Source organism: Sander lucioperca, chromosome 5, assembly GCF_008315115.2.
Source record: "Sander lucioperca isolate FBNREF2018 chromosome 5, SLUC_FBN_1.2, whole genome shotgun sequence".
Taxonomy (NCBI): Eukaryota; Metazoa; Chordata; class Actinopteri; order Perciformes; family Percidae; genus Sander; species Sander lucioperca.
In genome coordinates, this window is record NC_050177.1 from 10,257,365 (window position 1) to 10,276,393 (window position 19,029).

Here is a 19,029-nt window from a genome sequence, read left to right on the forward strand (position 1 = left end):
AAACCTGAACAACTTCTTCTTGAATTGAAAAAGTTGAATTCTTTGCTACAACCTCATTTCATCCCTATCTGAAAGTCCCATTCTAAAAACCCAAATTAAAACACACCACCCCTACCACTAGTAGTTTTTGTGAATATACATGTATTGTGTGGCGTAAAACAGCAAGCAGATTGAAGTTTGAATCACCGGACTAGAAATCAAAGATCAGATACCAATAAGGACGAGAAACGAGTGTGTAGCAGTTGTTACAGCAGCAGCAACAGTGACATTTGGTTTCTTTTTCTTCTTTTAAAACAAAACCTTTTTAATATTCATATGGTTTATACCAAAGTGCAAATATGTTCAACTGCTTGTATTTTTATTTGTTATTATATTAAGTAGATTTATTATATTCTAATGAACTACAAGTCTTGCAAGAAGGTTGAGGCGTTTTAGAGTATTATGGCACATTTCAAAACCAAAGAGAAAACATGTCACAGGTCATTTACTACATCAATAGGCAATGCAAACTTTACGATATATATTTGGTGACCAAAGTTTGTCATTAATACATTAATATTTGAGAACACATTTATAAAGCATTACATCAATATTGTATCATCAGGATATCCGATTGCAGAACAAATATATTAACTGCAGTCCTCCAGTGTTGTTTTCACAATAATCCACCTGGAGCAATACAACATACTACTGTCTCCAAACAGGGCTGCAGGCAATGTAAAGCCCCCGACTCAAAAGAAGACAATATCATCCCCAAGAGGAAAACACGATCAGCACTTTTCAGTCTCTCGTTCTTGTCTGAAGTCTTCAAGGTATAAGGACTGCAACCGAGCACCAGTGAACGCCCGACATCGCAACTATATGCTCTTGCAATAATCAATAGTGACACAAATTTTACGGATATATAGCTATAGAGTAATGTATATACCTCCAGTGTGTACACAGCCTGACCACTACCTCTGATGGGATCAGAGCCTCCTTGTTGTGACAGGAGACCGCCACAGAAAGGATGCATGCAAGAAGAGTACTCAATTCAGTATTTAGAGTTCTTTGTTGAATATTGGAAATCATTAAATAGCCAACTTCTCTATACCAACTGCAGCGATAGGTCATGGGTCCTATCCCTCTGCCTTTTCAGTGTTGCTCTTTCCTCTAAATTAAAAATCGGGAGCTGAGTGACTCAGCAGAATCTTGGTCTGAAGTCGGGGCTTCGGCCCTCTTAAAGCTTGGTCCATTCACTTCTCTAGGGATTACTCTGTTGGTGTTTGCTAAACAGATACCGTAGAAGTATTTGGATGTACTGAAGCACAAATTGTTGATTTCCACAAATAAATGATTTTTTTTTTTGGGGGAGGGGGGTTGTTTATCGTTTGATAATCGTTCCTTTTTTGGTTCTTAAAGACAGTAATCTTAGGAGGACAAGCAACTTTGAGAGAAATTTCAGGGTTCTCTTCACTTGGCAGTCATCATTTGGACAAACTCTGTGAAGAGCACAGGAAACAATGTTTAAATGACAGATGCAAATAGTGATTTATTTATTTTTTTTTGCAGCTGTTAAGGCTTTTGGTACAGGAAACGGTTAAACTGATGTCACAAAACACACAGATTATGTTGTAGTGAAAACAAGTCAAGTGGCAAAAAGAAAAATGCACAAGCAGCTGCAGGGTTGTAATTAATGTTAATTTTATCATCTGCAACACTAAAAAAGGCATGACAACCAAAAAAGAACATCTCACCCTCATAGTTGACTTGACCATCGCCATCAATGTCAGCCTCGCGGATCATCTCATCCACCTCCTCGTCAGTGAGCTTCTCCCCTAAGTTGGTCATGACGTGCCGTAGCTCGGCTGCACTGATGTAGCCGTTCCCATCCTGCCGATGGCCAACAGAGGTACTATGGTTATTGTCTCTATTTACTATTTTACATAGCAGCTAAAAGCTGAATACCGCTGAAGTTAGTTTCAGTGTCTCTACTAGGGTTGGGTACCGTTTGGACTTTTACGATTCCGAACCGGTACTTTTAAAACGATTCCGATTCCTAAACGGATTCTTGAAAAACTGAAAAATGACATCAAAGAAAGGCTCTTTTTTTTAATTGAAAATGATTTAAATTTAACAATATATTAACATTTTAAAGTACTTAAATATACAATAAGTAAACCTAAGTCACCTAACGCATAACTACAATAATTTAACAAATAACAGTTGCACTATTAACAAGTAACAACAAAATAAATGTTGAGTTGGTATGGCAACCAGCTTCAAACTTTAGCAGTTCTTTTGCAGAAAAATGACCATATTTGCCTTCTCTGGCAAGATAAGACACCTCTCCTGACGTATGGCATGTCCTGCACAGGAGAAAACTCTCTCAGATGGTGTCCAAGAGGCCTGGACACACAGGTATGAGTTTGAAAGGGCAGACAATTTGGGGAGGCTGTCCCGCCTCCCCCACCACCAGGCTACAGGGTCGGCAGAGCAAGTGTAATATGTTTACTAGTGATCACGTGCAGTGAATGGTTAATATGCTTTTACGTCCGTTTTGGTGAGCCCAGAGGGGAAATATGGCATTTTAAAAGTAGCCTACATTTACGATAGCTAGCTAACGGTAGACTACAGAGAAAGTGTGATATTTTTACGTCCGTTTCGGAGCGTGTACAAAAAGCCGTCTATCAGCAGTGATTGCATGTCGGAGAATAGCGCGGACACGCGATTCACACCACGAGCGGGCACGTTCGCCACTCAGCAGAAAAGGGAGAAAGAAAAAAATAAATAAAAAAAAGTCTGCCGCTGTCTGGAGCGACAGAGGGAAAATATTTCAGTCGGAACCAAAAGTTGCGTTCTAATCCGGTCCGAATACTACCGTTTGCGTAGGAACCGGTTCCACAATGGAATGGGTTTCGGTACCCAACCCTACTACTATGGTGTTCTACATCGGCTAAGCCAGTATTACTTCATTATCTCTACAGTATTCTCAGTACAAGAGTTTACCGTTCTCTTCAACTCCAGTTTTATTTATGAAAACTGTACTTCTTTAGCCTTACCTGTACTTACAGCTGAATGCTAAACATTTGCATGTAAGCATGCTTAACATTATCATTCAGCTAGCAGAGGAACATCAATGAAAAGCCTTTTAATGGACCAAAGTGCTAGTCAAAGAAAAATAAAACAGGGACCTTTGTTACAGCTCAATACCATGTACAAATGAATCTCCAAACAAGAATTTATTGCATGAAGGGGTTTGAACAGGTTTTGTCTTTTCGAAACGTGGGTAGCTTGCCATCCCGAGGATATACATCTCTGTGGCAAAATCCGAGTTCCTAATTTTGTTGAGTGGTGTTAGTAAATATTCTCGTCCTAACATACCTTGTCAAAGACTCTGAACGCTTCCCTGATCTCCTCCTCACTGTCTGTATCTTTCATCTTCCTGGCCATCATAGTCAGGAACTCAGGAAAGTCAATTGTACCATTACCTACACAGTCATACAAACAGAAAGAAGTGAGGGTTATTGTGTTACTTTGGTCAGCAAGTAAGTACTCATAAACTAAGCATATAAATCCAAGAGGACTTACACTCCAACCAAAATACATCTGCATTGCAGATACTACTGGCCAATTTGAGCTTATCCAAGGAATCTGTATCTGCGTATATGCATATAAGGTTTAAAGCATACAGCATTATCACTAAACTAACAGGGAGGGGTAATGTGGTAGACAACGACAGCCACCAGCGGAAATTGTCACATTTCTTAAGCATGACACAAATGTCATGATAGTAATTAAAAAGCCAAGTGCTTCTACTGATACCCTGAACAGCTTCACACCGCATATACTGGTGAGACTTTCCAGTAATTTTATTTCCGGCAAAGAGGAACATTTGACATGAAGATTACCCATAAAATTGTAGTAATTATAAGTTTCAACAAGTATAATTTTCTCGCTCGTTTCGCTTTTCCTCACCATCTGCATCCACCTCATTGATCATGTCCTGCAGCTCAGCCTCAGTGGGGTTCTGTCCCAGAGAGCGCATCACAGTCCCAAGCTCCTTGGTAGTGATTGTACCATCGCCATCCTTGTCAAACAGCGAGAACGCCTCCTTGAACTCTGTACATTTACAGGAGTAACACAGTGAGTATGCCACAAGCATTTATGCAGACACTTTGCTTGCGGTCTTTCAAGCGGCCTGAACAGAAAACACATGCTAAGCATTAACAGAGTCTGTGCATGACACAGACACAAGCAATTTAATGCTAGGAAGGAACAAAACATGTGGGGTGCTGGACTGATGACCCCCTGATCTATACAAAAGTAAAAAACACTGGTGCATCTGTTGCACAATTTCAAAAATGAATGTGCATATTTTGGGCTTTCCAATGTAGAGTTTCATCCTGCGAGTATTTTCATTTTAGCCACGTCAACCGCCAGCTTAGAGACAGAGCGCAACACGTCATACTTTGTAAGCATGGGGAACGCAATATGTAACCAAGGGCTGAAACAATAACAAAATGCCTGTAGCTATGGCTAAAACCATTACATTTAATCATGTCAAATGATTGTTTTAGCAACCTGTCTACCAGAGAGGACAAGTTAGCTGTTTGTAAGCTAATGTTAGCTAATTGTTAGCTAGCTAAGGCACTTGCATAACTTTCTGATTTATCCACATTTCACTACAGCAAAAGTTCCATACTGTTAAAGTGCTTTAGTTTAACCTAAGAAATAACAAAAAACTGAAATATGGTTAGCCTAAAACTGACATATGTTATGAAAAATGTGCACACATAACGTTAGGCATACTGAGTGTCAGGATCCCAGTTTTCCTATTCTGCTGATCCCTCAAGTCTTATTGCCTGTATCCACTTCTGTCATTTTTCAGTTAGGCAGCTTATAAAAACTTAGTTCTGGGTTCTTTACCCTATTGTTAAACAAAATTGACAAGGAGGAACCTTCACGCAATACAAAGTCATGGGAGATCAATGATCTGTTTCCCCCTCTGGTGTGGGCGGGACTTAAATGCACTCGTGTCTCTATGTCCTCACACACCTCTGGTTACTTATATATCTTAAAACACCCTAGTTTCTTAGGTGTGGTGGAGACGTAAGGAGCTGCTAAGCCTAAAACAAACCAAACATGGTTAAGGTAGGCTCTCACCAGCAATCTGCTCCTCAGTCAGCTGATCAGCCTGTTAACAAAAGAATAAGACATTGATAAAACACTGATAATCCATCATGAAAATAATCATTTCATCATCATATAATGTTTTTTGTTCTGTAGACAGATGCAATTTTTTTGTGTGTTGAAAAAGCAGTCAAATGTTAAACTGAGCTGGTTAGTTGACATTTTAAAATCATAACGCTAGGGCAGACATAGAACGAGTAATGACTATTTGGCTATATCCAGAGACAGAGGTGTAACATTACCAAAATTGGGCGAAAGATTGCCGACACTAAATTGTTTTTTCCATCCGACGTAATAGCCCTTGTCCATTTCCTTGAAACCATAATGCAACAGATGTTATGGAATCCTAAATAAATAACTCAACTGATTCCAAACAATATGTATAAAGCTACATGAGTAAGTTGTTAAGTGAGTGTCTGAGTGATTTCTTTTTTTCCTATCACTGCAAACTCACATACTGACACAGCTGCGGTTCTTTGTGAAGAAGGAAACTACAGACTTTTCAAGTCACCTTTCACGCCTTTATTTCGGGTTAATCTTCCAGTACTATGATTATAGAAATGAAAGCTTTGGAGGAACACCTGCAGCAGACTTTACTGTTTAATCAGTATGCAGATCTATGTGAATGCAAATGCACTCTAAACAAACTAATTCAAAACAGACTGTGATATTACCTGACATCTGGGCCCAGTCATTGCCTATGACGTAGCTTAAGACTATCCTTACAGATGCAAGGCAATAAAACAGCTAAAATAGTGTTTCATAATTATGTCCTTTATCAGGAGGGTGACTAATAAAAGGACAAACTAATTGCTGGGCCTTATACTATATTAAAGCTAGTATTTTATGCAATACAAGATTTGGACACCTGTATTCTATTTAATCTCAAATGTAAAACTTGTTGCATTACTGGAGTAAAGTAATTGAATAGATACAGTCATATTGCTTGCAGAAAGTGGAACCCCATACACATTAGTTTATCGGTTTATTTTTTATTATCATGAGAAACACACATTACTGTTTTACACAAACCTACAGTGATAATATATGTGTGCCAATGTTAGCCAAATCTCTTAAAATAGGTTTTACTTTTGCATTCTTACAATTGGTTTTTCAACTTCATCCGATACGTCACTCTGCCATCCTCGTGAGGGCTTACCAGGCCTGTCTAAGTCAGTCAACATGCCCACTTCAGGCTGAGAAAGTGTGATGAGGGACGGGTATAAATACTGCACAGCCCGAAATACACACGCCTGCTATAATTAGTGAGACACGAACAGGGTCGCCAAAGTAGCACACTGAATATCACCGCAACTAGCCACCTCTTTGTATCTTTTTTACTGAACAGATGTGAGGCTCGGTTTATCATCATAGACTAACCCCTGTGCTAACTGTTGCTTGACAGTGCTTGCTGTTTTGTGTCTGTGTGTAGTCCTTCATGCTGTCATGGAATTATGCTCAGATGACTTAGACACAACTGGCATGATCAGGCATTACAAGAACTTAACTGCTGCATACAATAAATCCTACAACAATATAGTATTAGTGCTCATACTTGAGTATAACCAAAAGTTGTAATTAAGCAATCAATTGAACTCATATAGCAGAGCTAGTGCATGATATAAACAAACATCTTGTTTCCATTGTGTCCATGACTGCACCACAGTACAAGAAATTAGTTTCTAACCACCCCTTGCTTGTTCAAAACCAAAAAAGAGATTAAAGCTAACATTTCTGTAGCTTGAGTCGATTTCAATGAGTCACCGCGTTGGTTGGGGGGAATAAAAAGGAAGGAGCAAGACTGCAGAGTATTCACTCTGTCCACTGCCAACCAATTCGGAGGTGCTGATTCTGAAGCAAGCCGTGTCTGGATCAGGGCATGGCACCATTAAGAGGATTTGTTCAGCTGCTGTGAAAGGTGCTTAGCAAAACAGAATTGTTGCTTTTCAACTCATCAGTAAACAAGAGATCATATATTTTCTCATGTCCAGTACAGTAAACTACAAAGGCTGCAGGTGAATTTTTTTATTTATTTTTTTTTTATTAAAAAAAATCATACAGTCAAGGCACGCACATTCTGTTTAGGCAGTATGTGACTGAATAGGATATTTTAGTTTCCTTAACATCTATTAAAGACAATGTGTCTGTTCATGCACAGTAAGGATTAAAAAGAGTAGTGAAAGATTAAGGGTAAGACACAGGGGCAGGGATTCGTTTATAGTGCCACAATATGGCTTATTATATTTTTAGTACCCATTTTGGAGGGTGCACTGCAGGTCCTGACAGCCTACTGCACCAAGCATGGTTTGGTTCAATGCGGGGGGAAGGGAGGCGCGGAAGGAGGGGTTGCAAAGAGGATCATTCAGCAGGAGCAGAATGCGGTTCAACGTTATGGCGCAATACGTAACGGAGGAGATGCTGTCATGGTGGTGTTTCGAGAATACAGTCCAAAATGTTGCAACATAATCTCCATGCAATATGACAAACAATTGTTGCTAACGGTGAGCTGCAAACTACAACCTGTGAGCTGTGTTATTACGTAACCGCAATTGGTTGCGATGTAAAACCTTTTTCGCTTGTTGCGCATGTCTCACTGTATTAAAAGTACTCTTGCCGATGTACCTGCAAGAGGGTACTATGCATGTGGCAGCAACTTGTTATGTGGGATGTCAAAATGGTAGCTAGTTAGCAAGACAGTTAGGCAGAGTTTTGATATCTGTGACTTGCAAGATTAACTGTGGACGGTCTATTTTTACCCAGCACCTCCTCACCACCACCACGCCTACTCTCGACTGAAAGCAAACGATAAAAACCTTGATCCGAGCATGGAGGTTACGCCACAGAATTTGCAAACACTTGAGCAAATCAGCTAACGTTAAATGATTAATATAACATTACGGTTACAGCAGGAAACGGGCTGTCTCCTTCCTCTCGCAAAACGACGTGCACATAATATTGCGCAGATGACAGATAACATTAAAGACAATAGTTTTCTTTCATCAACTGCTGAGTAACGTTACAAAAAATACACTGACCAACATCGTGATTAATTGACAAGAAAGTGATTCTCGGTATCATTATGTGCCCATACACTGCATGGTTTACTGCAGTTACCTAGCTAGCATTAAACATTAAAAATCTATCGTTAGCTTGGGTGGAGTTTTAAACTGGGTTACTAGCTATATAACTAGCGAAGGATATTCTTGAATGCAATAACGATTACTTGGTGGTCGTTATTTCAAAACCGTCGCAAAGCAGTGTAACGTTAATGAATGTTAACGATCAAGCTACCGTTGCTAATGGTTAGCCCGTAACGTTAACGTTACTCACCATTGTCCCTTTGAAGTTTCAAGCTCCGTGAAGATGACAAAACGCCCAATGTAAGGTTTTGTATTGACCTTACTTCGAAGACAGTTACTCTGATGAAGTACTTAAATGATATCACACTTTATTACAACATATGGTTCGGTATATCTGTGAAGACTGTATCCTTATGTTGCACTAGAGCAGCCCCGGAAACCTCAATCCAGCGACGCCGGTGTGCAATGCCTCAATTTGAGTAGTGTATCCCTCCGCCGGTACAGCTTTGGCCCTCCCACTCAACGCATTGCCAAAATACTGAACACTTCCCATGTGAAAGTGTTTTAATTGCAATATACATTAACTACATTACTAAATGTCCATTTGATACATAACAAAGTGCAATACCACAATTTGTTTTGCTCTATATAAACGAAGCCTGCAAAGATACCCCACGTCTCAATGGAAGATTAACAATGTCAGTTGTCAGGGTTGCTGGTTCCGGTAATGTTATTCTCCTTTCTGTATTCCCATTTCATTATTTTCTTTCAATAATTTCCTCATTACACATTTGAATAGTAATTTTAGCATTCGATTAGTAGGCTAATGACTTTTTTTTTTTTACTATTCGAATTATATGTGATATATTTTTTAGAGCCAAGGACGCTTAAATATATAGAATTGTGTATGGCCCTTGGAATAATTTGATGTAGCTTATTTTTTACACTTTTACACCATAAGAGAAGGGTGATAGAACAATATTAGACATATCAGATATATTAAACATATTTGCACATTCTAAGAGTTATATATTTGTTAGATTAAAAAAAGTATTCTATGAACTATTATAAGTTTAGAAATTAAATATTAGTTGAACCATGAAGCCTAATGTAAAATAAAAAATTATATCATGACAATTTAAATAAATGAACCTGAAACTTACAGACCACCTGGCAGAGGGCCACTGACCCCTGGGAGTCCCCAGATGGCCAGAACCCGCATTGAAAATCACTGCTTTACACATCTTCCATCACAGACTGAAACCTCACCTTGGCCCATAAAAAAAACTTTCACTGATATGCAGATGACACTGTAGCTGTCTACCCTGTTACAGTTTTTTCCAACTGCTTAAACACGTTTTCACAACTATGTCTCCTTTTTTCAAAACTCTACACACAATTCCCAAAACTGCACACACAAAATGCAAAATGCCTCACATCTCCTGTAAAATGAAACACTGCATTCAAAATACCATAAACACATCTCAAAATGAAGCATTTGCATCAAATGGCAAACACTTTTTTCATAATAGTACATTTTTGGATATACCATGTACACACTGTTGTTCTAAATCTAAAGCTCTTTTGTCTTTCATAGGCCTATATCTACATTTACAATGTTCTAGAGTGAAAGTAATCTGATGAAAATGGTTGAAAAGGGGATTGTATGCACAAACAAAGTCTGATTGATTTGTAATGCTGAAATAGTCATTAGATAGTTGCATGCAATATGGACGCCATTGTAAAGCTACTCAAGATGGGCTTTTCTCATGGTCAATCTGTGGTTGATCACATGATGAATAAGTGTGGCCCTGATCTCATCAGAGATGGCTCTCCTTCCTCTTCTTCCCTCTTCCTCCTCCTCGTTGTCGTCCCAAGTCTGTCCCTCCTCCTCCCCCCCTTGCTCTCTGTCTATTGTTGGCATCCATTGTTCGAAACAGGTAATCTGACCTTTGACCTCTGTATAGGCCTATACTAAAGCAGTGATTGGTTAGTGTTCAGTTATGACATAATGTGTTTGCACATGTGAGGAGTGTGTGTGTGTCCTGGTAAATAAGTGTAGCATTTTGATTGGTTGTGTTTAGAAAAGGAAAGCAAGTCACTTCCTGTTAGATTTTTGTGTCTTAGCAACCAAGGGGGTAAGCTTCGCTTCAGAGCTCAAATCTCCTATGGCGCCATTTTGATGCTACAAAGCCACCACCTCCTGTTAGCATTCCATTGACTGCCATTCATTTTGACGTCACTTTGACAGCGAATAACTTTACATCTGAAGCGTTTAAAGACTTTATTTGTCCATTGTTTATTTCTAAAGAAACACGACAATGTATAAAAGGCTCCATTACCTTGTACCTCACGTTATGGCTCCGTAGCAGACGTTTTTATAAAAATAGGCTAACGATTGTGTCATAACCATGCGACTTACTGTCGCACAGTAGAGGAATTACCATATAGTACAGGAGAAGCTTGCAGGCAGTTTGGACTTACATTAGCTGTTTAAGTTTAATTACTTATGTTAACTAGCATATTAGTGATCAATAATTAGCCTGTGCCTATGTTATCTCCTTACATATACCTACGCTCTCCGTCTCTGCAAGATTGGGAATGATTGAGATTTCTCTTGGCACAGCTACCAGAAGACTTCCAACTTTCAGACACGTTGCTCACGTCACATTTACGTTGTTTCTCTCAGTTGGAGGCTGCGCAGTAACGCTCAGCGCTCACCGGAAAAGTGCTTCTAAAGGCCTTCACTGGTCTCCGTCCAGAGCAACGGGATCTGTTGGTCCATTCTTATATACAGTCTATGTTGCAACCCGTTCTCATTCCGAACTCGTAAAATAAGGACGTTTGGACAGTGGCTGTCAGCGTCTGATGTGACGAAAAAGGCGTCTTTCAGCGTATTTGTGTAACGCACTGGGAGAGCAGCAGCTAGATAGGATTTAGCGAGTAGTATGTAAGGGCGAATTTCTGCGTATGGCGGTTGGTTGGGGTGGTGGATGGGTCACGCTTGCTATAGTCGCTTTTTATTTTCCTCCCGCGTGTCACGGAACCGTACGCCCACCCGCGACCTTTTCCTTAACATAACTGCGTCAAAAGGGACGGCAATAGTCCCGACCAAGCACGTTTACTTATAGCGCTAAAGGGACGGCACTAGTCCCGACCAAGTACTTTACTTATAGTGCTAAAGGGACGGCGCTAAAGGGACGGCAATAGTCCCGACCAAGTACGTTTACTTATAGCGCTAAAGGAGACTTTTAGCGTCAATAAGAACGACAAAGGCACCTGACCAAGTGTCCGTATTTTACGAGATGAGTGTGAGAACCTGTTGGTCTTAGGTAGATAACTGTGTGTAGTGTTTTGAGTGATTGGTTTCAAAAATCGTGTGACATGAAAAGATTTTGTGTGTGAGCAGTTGAAAAAAACCGTAATCTCACCCAATTTTGCAGCCTAACTTTCCAGCTGCATACAAGCAACAGAACTAAAACAGAGTTCTATCATTTAAAGAATATTTCCATGGCCAGGCCTTTTCTTTCTCCCAGTGATAAAGAGGAGCATGTGCATACTTTTTATTTGAGAGTACGCTCAACTACTGCACAGCATTGTTCACAGGTCTCTGTCACAAACTGGCCAAACAGCCATTTGGCTTGCCGCGGTAGTCAGTGTTTCCAGTGTTACACGTCTATATCCACAACAATCCACCTTCGGGATTGCTCCGTTGCCGACGGAAATTCCGCCGGATTTCACTCATTTAGGCCGGATATCCGTTGCCTTGGACTTCCTTTGTGTTGACATTTTAAACTCTGGTCGATTTACGAGGACTACGGTTAACCTTTTCTCAGATCTCTGCAGGGTAAATCCAGACAGCTACCTAGACTATCTGTCCAATCTAAGTTTTCTTTTGCACGACTAAAACAACCTTTGAATGTACACGTTCCACCAAAAGTTCCTTTCCGAGGCTATTTTGCAGAGGTGTCGTTGCTCCGTACGGCACTTGGCGCTGCCCTAGACGATTGTGATTGGTTTCAACAAATGCCAATAAACCAGAGAACGTTTTTCTCCCATCCTGGAATGCTGTGTGGACTCGCCAGACCGTAGGTCTGGTAATGCGAGACTACACAGTGGTAAGGCATACACCGAATACATTGCTTTCCCACCGCCTGCATCGTCATTTAGTTTTTACAAAAATAAAACTCATTTAATTTAGCATATTAGCACCCACATTCATTAAATAAAATAAAACTGATGAAATACTAAGGGTGTTATCAATAGGCCTACTTATGTCGGACAATGGACGCTCTCATTATAAACTGGAAGTATATGCTCTGTACGGCAGCAGCAGCGGATTCACAGCACAGAGAAGCATGAGTGAAGAGGAGCGTTAACCAACAGGACAATGGCAGACGATTTGGTTTTAAAGCAAAAAGCAAAAGCGTCTATTTGGCAATATTTTGGATTTAAATACAATTTTTATATGGAACCTGATAAGGTTAATGAGGCTCTGTAAACTGTAAACTCCGGTGGCTGCCTTGCAGCCAGAACGCGGTGCAGCTCGCCTAGGCTCCGCAACGGGAGATCAAAGTAGGAACTCTACTGATATTGAGCGTCATCTACAAATATCTTTTTCTGTAAAATGTCCAGTGTAATATATAACGCCCATGTTGTCGCTAGTTTATTAACCGATGGGAAAATGTCCTCACCGTGGCATAACGGCCTTGACAAAAGAGGGAGATACACACAACCAAGCCAATTAAATTACTTATTAGTTAAAGAATAACACAAGACAAAAAAATATACTGACAGTGGCATGTGTAATCAGTAAGTTCAGTAGTGTACGTGGGTGCATGAGTGAAGAATGCGTATGTGAAGTGTGTAGGCTATGGTGCAGCAACACAAACCAAAGCAGCAATCAAAAAGCAGGTTGATGTTGTGGTGTCTTTAATAGTAATGCTGTGATGCTGTATGAAGAGGAATCCGCCGACACTGTTCTTGATTATAAAAAGGTTTATTACAAGCAAAGATTCAGCATCAATTTTACAAACTCCTGCAGAGAGCTTGGAGAACGACCAACCCAAATTCTTCCAAAAAGTCGTTCTGTCTTTTCTTTGTGTGAACAACGTATATATCCTATGCATTGTATCAACATAGAACGTGATATGTGTGAGTATACCATTGGATGGGTAGTTGACCAATCGATGCCTGTTATCTGGCACAACTCCAAAAAAGGTATCTTCTGTCTTGGGGGGACCTCTGCTCATGTTAACAATTTCCAGATGTTCTCAGTGAATGTAGAGTAAAGTTCATGCATCCTCCTTATACCAACTCTTAAGTCAAAGTGTATAGAATGTTATAGGATGTCAATATACCACATTTCCCCCCTTCGAGACTTAATAAAGTCTCGAAAAACAAGAAGAGTAGGAATAACATTTCTCATTATAACATGTTCCTTATAATATAACTTTCGGGGTGTAAACAAACTTTTAGAGTGTAACAAAATGAAATCGTTGGAGTGTGAGAGCGAAAAACCCATCTGGCAGCTTCCTTTCCAAATAGCCATCAATCAATCAAGATAGGAAAACTCTCTCACGGTCCCTCTGCCTTAGGCGACCACCTTAGTACTCCAGATCAATTAGAAAATAAATCTTTATCAATTTATGTAGAATTATGGTTTAAGCAAATACATGTGAAAACCTCAGAAAATGAAATAAAATCAAAACAATGTCCAAATTCAGGCAGGTCGACCCTTCGGATCTGAAAAAGGACTTCCATTTCCTAGACCCCATTTCCCTAAGCGTCAACAAAAAAAGAAAAACATCTGAGGTCTCCATATATGCACTCCATGACAGAAAACATCATTCTTCAAACAATCAATGCAAGAATATTATACAAAGTATGTATTACTCTGCAAACATGTGTATATATATCAGACAACCACAGGAATGTAGTCCACTACATCGCAGCTTCTCAGCAATGTTGATGTGGTGAAATCTGAACAGATCCACACCATCCTGGTTCAGAAGTCTCCTAGTTCCTTCACATTGTCCATATTTGTATCTGAATCTCCCTCTGCACATTACCCCATATGCTCTGGAAGAAAAGAAAACACTGACCAGTATCTTTTGCAAAACAACACATGAAAATTAAAAACATCAAATAAGAATAAAAATAATATCAAAAATAATATGATAATATGAATCACATTACTTTTCATCTAATAAAAGTTCAAGACTACGGCCCATCCTAAGATCGCCTTTTTTCAAAGGGCTTTTTATCAGATTAACGGCGTTATCCTTTATTCTTTGTTCCTGTTATTTTCTCTTTATTCTTCCTGTTATTTTCTGTATTCCTTTTATTTTCTCTTATTTCCTTTTATCTTCTCCTTATTACTTCTTGTTTTTATTTTCTCTTGTTTCCTTTTTCTTTGTTGTTTAAGCCAAATTTCCCTGGCCAGGGTTATCAACTGTTTCTTTAATCCAATTTGCCTATTCCTTAAAGCCTTTTCACATTGTCTATGTGAATATTCCTTAATCCCTTACTTTTTTCTTTTTCTCTATTTCTTCACTTAAATTTCCTTTTCCTCTGTTTCTCTAACTTTTGTTTTCTTCTTATTTCTCATATGTTAACTCACACTTCCCCCTGTCTGCGTTGATTTTAACGCAAATAAATTTAAGACAGAACCCCATCACACAGCAATTCACTACACAAAACACACACAGGTTCGACACGGTGCAATCCCTCAACGCACACACAGAGTCACACACGAACTGACCAGCGCCCAAAGCTGTGAGAAAGCTCACCTTATAGTCGACCAGTGAAGCTGGAGTCAGTCCCTGGGTGCCCATGATGAAACAATGACCTGGGAGATGCAACCGATCCCATCCTCGTCGCCAAAATTGTGGTGTCTTTAATAGTAATGCTGTGATGCTGTATGAAGAGGAATCCGCCGACACTGTTCTTGATTATAAAAAGGTTTATTACAAGCAAAGATTCAGCATCAATTTTACAAACTCCTGCAGAGAGCTTGGAGAACGACCAACCCAAATTCTTCCAAAAAGTCGTTCTGTCTTTTCTTTGTGTGAACAACGTGCATAATGCATTGTACGTGATTGAACATAGAACGTGATATGTGTGAGTATACCATTGGATGGGTAACTGACCAATCGATGCCTGTTATCTGGCACAACTCCAAAAAAGGTATCTTCTGTCTTGGGGGGACCTCTGCTCATGTTAACAATTTCCAGATGTTCTCAGTGAATGTAGAGTAAAGTTCATGCATCCTCCTTATACCAACTCTTAAGTCAAAGTGTATAGAATGTTATAGGATGTCAATATACCACAATGTCACAGGAAGGAGAGAGCCAGCAACTGAGCTCAAGAGGGTTTTCTGGCCACACAGGACCCAGGTGTTGCCAGTGTTGCTAATGAACCCAGGAGCTGCCACTTTACTGATGACCCTCTGCCACGCCCACCTGCAGTACCTGCAGGGAAAGCTCCAACACAAGAGGCAGACAGGGCGGAGAGAGTCAATTGACGCTCATGCAGAATGCTGCTGAAAGTGATTAATTGGAGAGAAAAGAAAAGAAAATAGCTCACATCACTTATGTTCTTAAGTCTCTGCGCTGGCTTCAGTTGAGATACATGTTAAGATGATAGTACTTTTTCTCTAACTGTATTCATGGGCTTGTCCCTGACTATTTAGTTTAAAATGGCAAATTATTATGCAAATGTTGCTGGTAGAGCCCTCAAATCCACAGATCCATTACTACTAACTCTACCAAAAACTAGGACAAAGACCTACCTACGGTGAAGCTGCCATCTGCAGTTGGTTGGTAGTTAGTTAGTTAGTTAGTTAGAAGTCCCTAACCCAAACTGTAGAATGGAATGTATGCCTCTAGATCTAAGGGCACCAACATCAAGGCTTAAAAGCACCTACTAAAAACTCACCTTTTGTCCATTATAATCACCCCATAATTTGCTATGACTACTCCGCTGCCACTTTTAAATCATATACATTTCTGTACAGTTACAATAATGATGATAATGATAATTGGATGGCTATTGTTATTAATCAATTTGCATTGGAAACCAGCAATACAGTGTATTGTAATGCTACCTTCTGCTTTTAAACAAGGTCATATGAAGATCAGATAATCTCTTGAACCAGAAGCAATTTCCTATTAAAACACAAGAGCATTACACTGAGTAAAGCCCTCTACATACTTGGGACAAGATCTTTATTTGTGCAGGTTAACATTTCAGTATACTGTTACACTTCAGTACAGTATACTTGTTTTTTCATGTGAGTTAAGGCTGTCCAACAGAGGGAGACGTTGCTCTAGTATTGCCTACCAAGCAGCCAAAAGTGCTACAGTGGCACAATGCTGTGCATCAGAAATGAGTAAGAGAATGTTTAGTCGAGGAACAAGAACAAATGAATGAATGCGGGAAACAAATTTAGGAATTTGAAACATAGGTGATAGCGTGATTCCTGCTCAGACAACAAACATTCAGCTTTTTGTGTACATCTCCAGGTATAAACTACAGATAGATCGACACAGGATTTCACAGAAACAATTAAGCATATAAACATTTTATTGGCAACTCTACTATCATCTGTGCACAGTTTGGTTGATTTTTTTAAGGATTTCTTTCTTACAAAGATGCATTACAATGATGAGAATTCCATGCAGGATCATGTATAGTTGAGTGAAACAAAGGAACAACAGGGCCTCCTTCACTCATGCTGCCAAACTCGCTTTGGTGAAAATGACAATTGTACCAATTCTCGATTTCAGTGATGTCATTTATAGAACTGCCTTAAACTCTCCTGAAAAAACTGGATGTTGTTTACCATAGTTACAAGTCCCTGCTTGGCAAAGCCCCCCTGTACCTAAGCTCACTGGTCACAATAGCTTTACCCTTTAGCCTTCGCTCAAACAGATACATCTCTTTGGTCACCCCAAAAGCCCACACCTCCTTTGGCCATCACTCCTTCCAGTTCTCAGCTGCAAATGACTGGAATGAACTTAAAAAAAACCTGAAACTCAAAACCCGTATCCCACTAATGGCGCTTTTCCATTACGTGGTACCTGCTCGACTCGCCTCGACTCTACTCGCCTTTTTTGGTTTTCCATTACGAAAAAAAGTACCTGGTACCTGCTAACAGGTACTTTTTTTAGTACCACCTCAGTTGAGGTTTCAAGCGAGCTGAGCCGATACCAAAAGGTGACGTGAAAGCGACAGACGGGGGTGTCCTGAACAAACCCGCCATTTTTAATAGTTTAGCCAGCCAAGCTGAGACGGTACTAAAATCTGCAATGGAAAACAGACGCACAGTGAGGCGAGTCGAGTTGAGGCGAGTCGAGCAGGTACCACGTAATGGAAAAACGCCATAACTGCCTTTTAAAGTACTTCTGTCTGGGCTCCTGTCCAATCACTGTACGTGAACGCATGAATGATAGAGAACAGTTAGCACTGTTCTCTATCATTCATGCACTGTTTTGCACACACTTATTCCATTATTCTCTGTCATGCCCCTTTGCATAGTTGCATAGTTGCACATCTTCACCTGCACTGCTGTCATATCTTTTTACGCTCTTTTACACTTTTCCATCTGCCCTGGCATGCCCAACTGTTATTCTTCCCACCATTGTTGTCGTACAATTTTTGCACATCTATTGATTACCTCACTAACTAGACCACAACTTGCACTAACTGTATATTGACTATTTACTACATTTCAACATTTATATAGACTATCTATTTATATTGTGTTATTACCATATCACTTTCGCATATCCATCGACTGACTTATACCGCACTTTCTGCCGGCTTTGTAATGCCTACCTAATCTGTATTTTATGTAGCTTATTGTATTTTGTATTTTTGTACTGTATTGAATGTAAAACTGTATGTTGTCTTGCACGTTAATGCTTTATTCTTGGCCAGGTCGCCGTTGCAAATGAGAATCTGTTCTAAATGGCCTACTTGGTTAAATAAAGGTTAAATAAATAAATAAAATAAAAAAATAAAACAAGAGACAAAAGAAACCTGCATGCCCATGAGGTTGAAGTAGACAATGTTGCTTGTCACTTATTTTACAATAAGTAAATAAGTAAATTCTCACACACACTTTCTTTCAGCCTCCCTATTAAGAAAAGCTATCAAACATAAATTAAAAAGTTATCAGAAAGCTATAATAGACCAATGTGTTATCAAGACAAATGGCCATCCATTCCCTGCTAATTTATTTTTGTATATTCTGGCCTATATATGATTTAATTAGTGTGCTTAACAACACAAGTAGTGTGCCAGTCAAATTACAACTTCACTGATTTCCTATCAAAGTAATGTGTAGAACTGTTGTGCATTAAAACACAAAGACTCAGTCTATGTTTAAATGTTTCTGTTTCCAAGTTTCCATGAATTATAACTTCACTCTTGGGTCATGGAGAGATTACTGATCGGGTATACAGGGCTAGGGCCTTAAGCCAGAACCTGTGTTTTAAGTGATTGTTAACAGTTCTTGTTGGAAGTTCAATCAAATTACTACTCCACACAATCTCCCCATGGCTGTAATGTCCAGTTTTATCTTGTACATAAATACTTGCAAACACAATTATATGACAGGCATGTTTAGAAACTTCCTGATGACTCATGTTGACCAGTTGTTAATGATTGAATGTCTTGGTGTAATTACTTTTTATCAGTGTTTTATTGACTCCTTCCTTACTATCTATAAGGGGCTTAAAATGAAGACATTGCAAAGGCTGACTCACTTGTA

The 19,029-nt window shown here is 39.5% G+C and overlaps 1 protein-coding gene across 1 annotated transcript; it reads right to left on the reverse strand.

Annotated features, from left to right (window-relative positions):
- Positions 1-1,384: 1,384 nt before the first annotated feature.
- Positions 1,385-8,762, reverse strand: calm3a (calmodulin 3a (phosphorylase kinase, delta)). The gene is made up of 6 exons (XM_031296687.2): positions 8,503-8,762; positions 5,146-5,176; positions 3,958-4,101; positions 3,364-3,470; positions 1,737-1,872; positions 1,385-1,481 (listed from the first exon to the last, which is right to left on the reverse strand). The coding sequence occupies exons 1-6, from the start codon at positions 8,503-8,505 to the stop codon at positions 1,453-1,455; spliced, it is 450 nt and encodes a 149-aa protein (XP_031152547.1). The 5' UTR covers positions 8,506-8,762; the 3' UTR covers positions 1,385-1,452.
- Positions 8,763-19,029: the final 10,267 nt, after the last annotated feature.

What these genes read in the sequence shown, in the direction of transcription:
- calm3a (XM_031296687.2), bottom strand. An exon ending in CGTTCAGAGTCTTTGACAAG is followed by an intron (nt 1,873 to 3,363) that starts GTATGTTAGGAC and finishes GGCCATCGGCAG; the next exon opens with GATGGGAACGGCTACATCAG. An exon ending in TGGTCAAGTCAACTATGAGG is followed by an intron (nt 1,482 to 1,736) that starts GTGAGATGTTCT and finishes TGCTCTTCACAG; the next exon opens with AGTTTGTCCAAATGATGACT.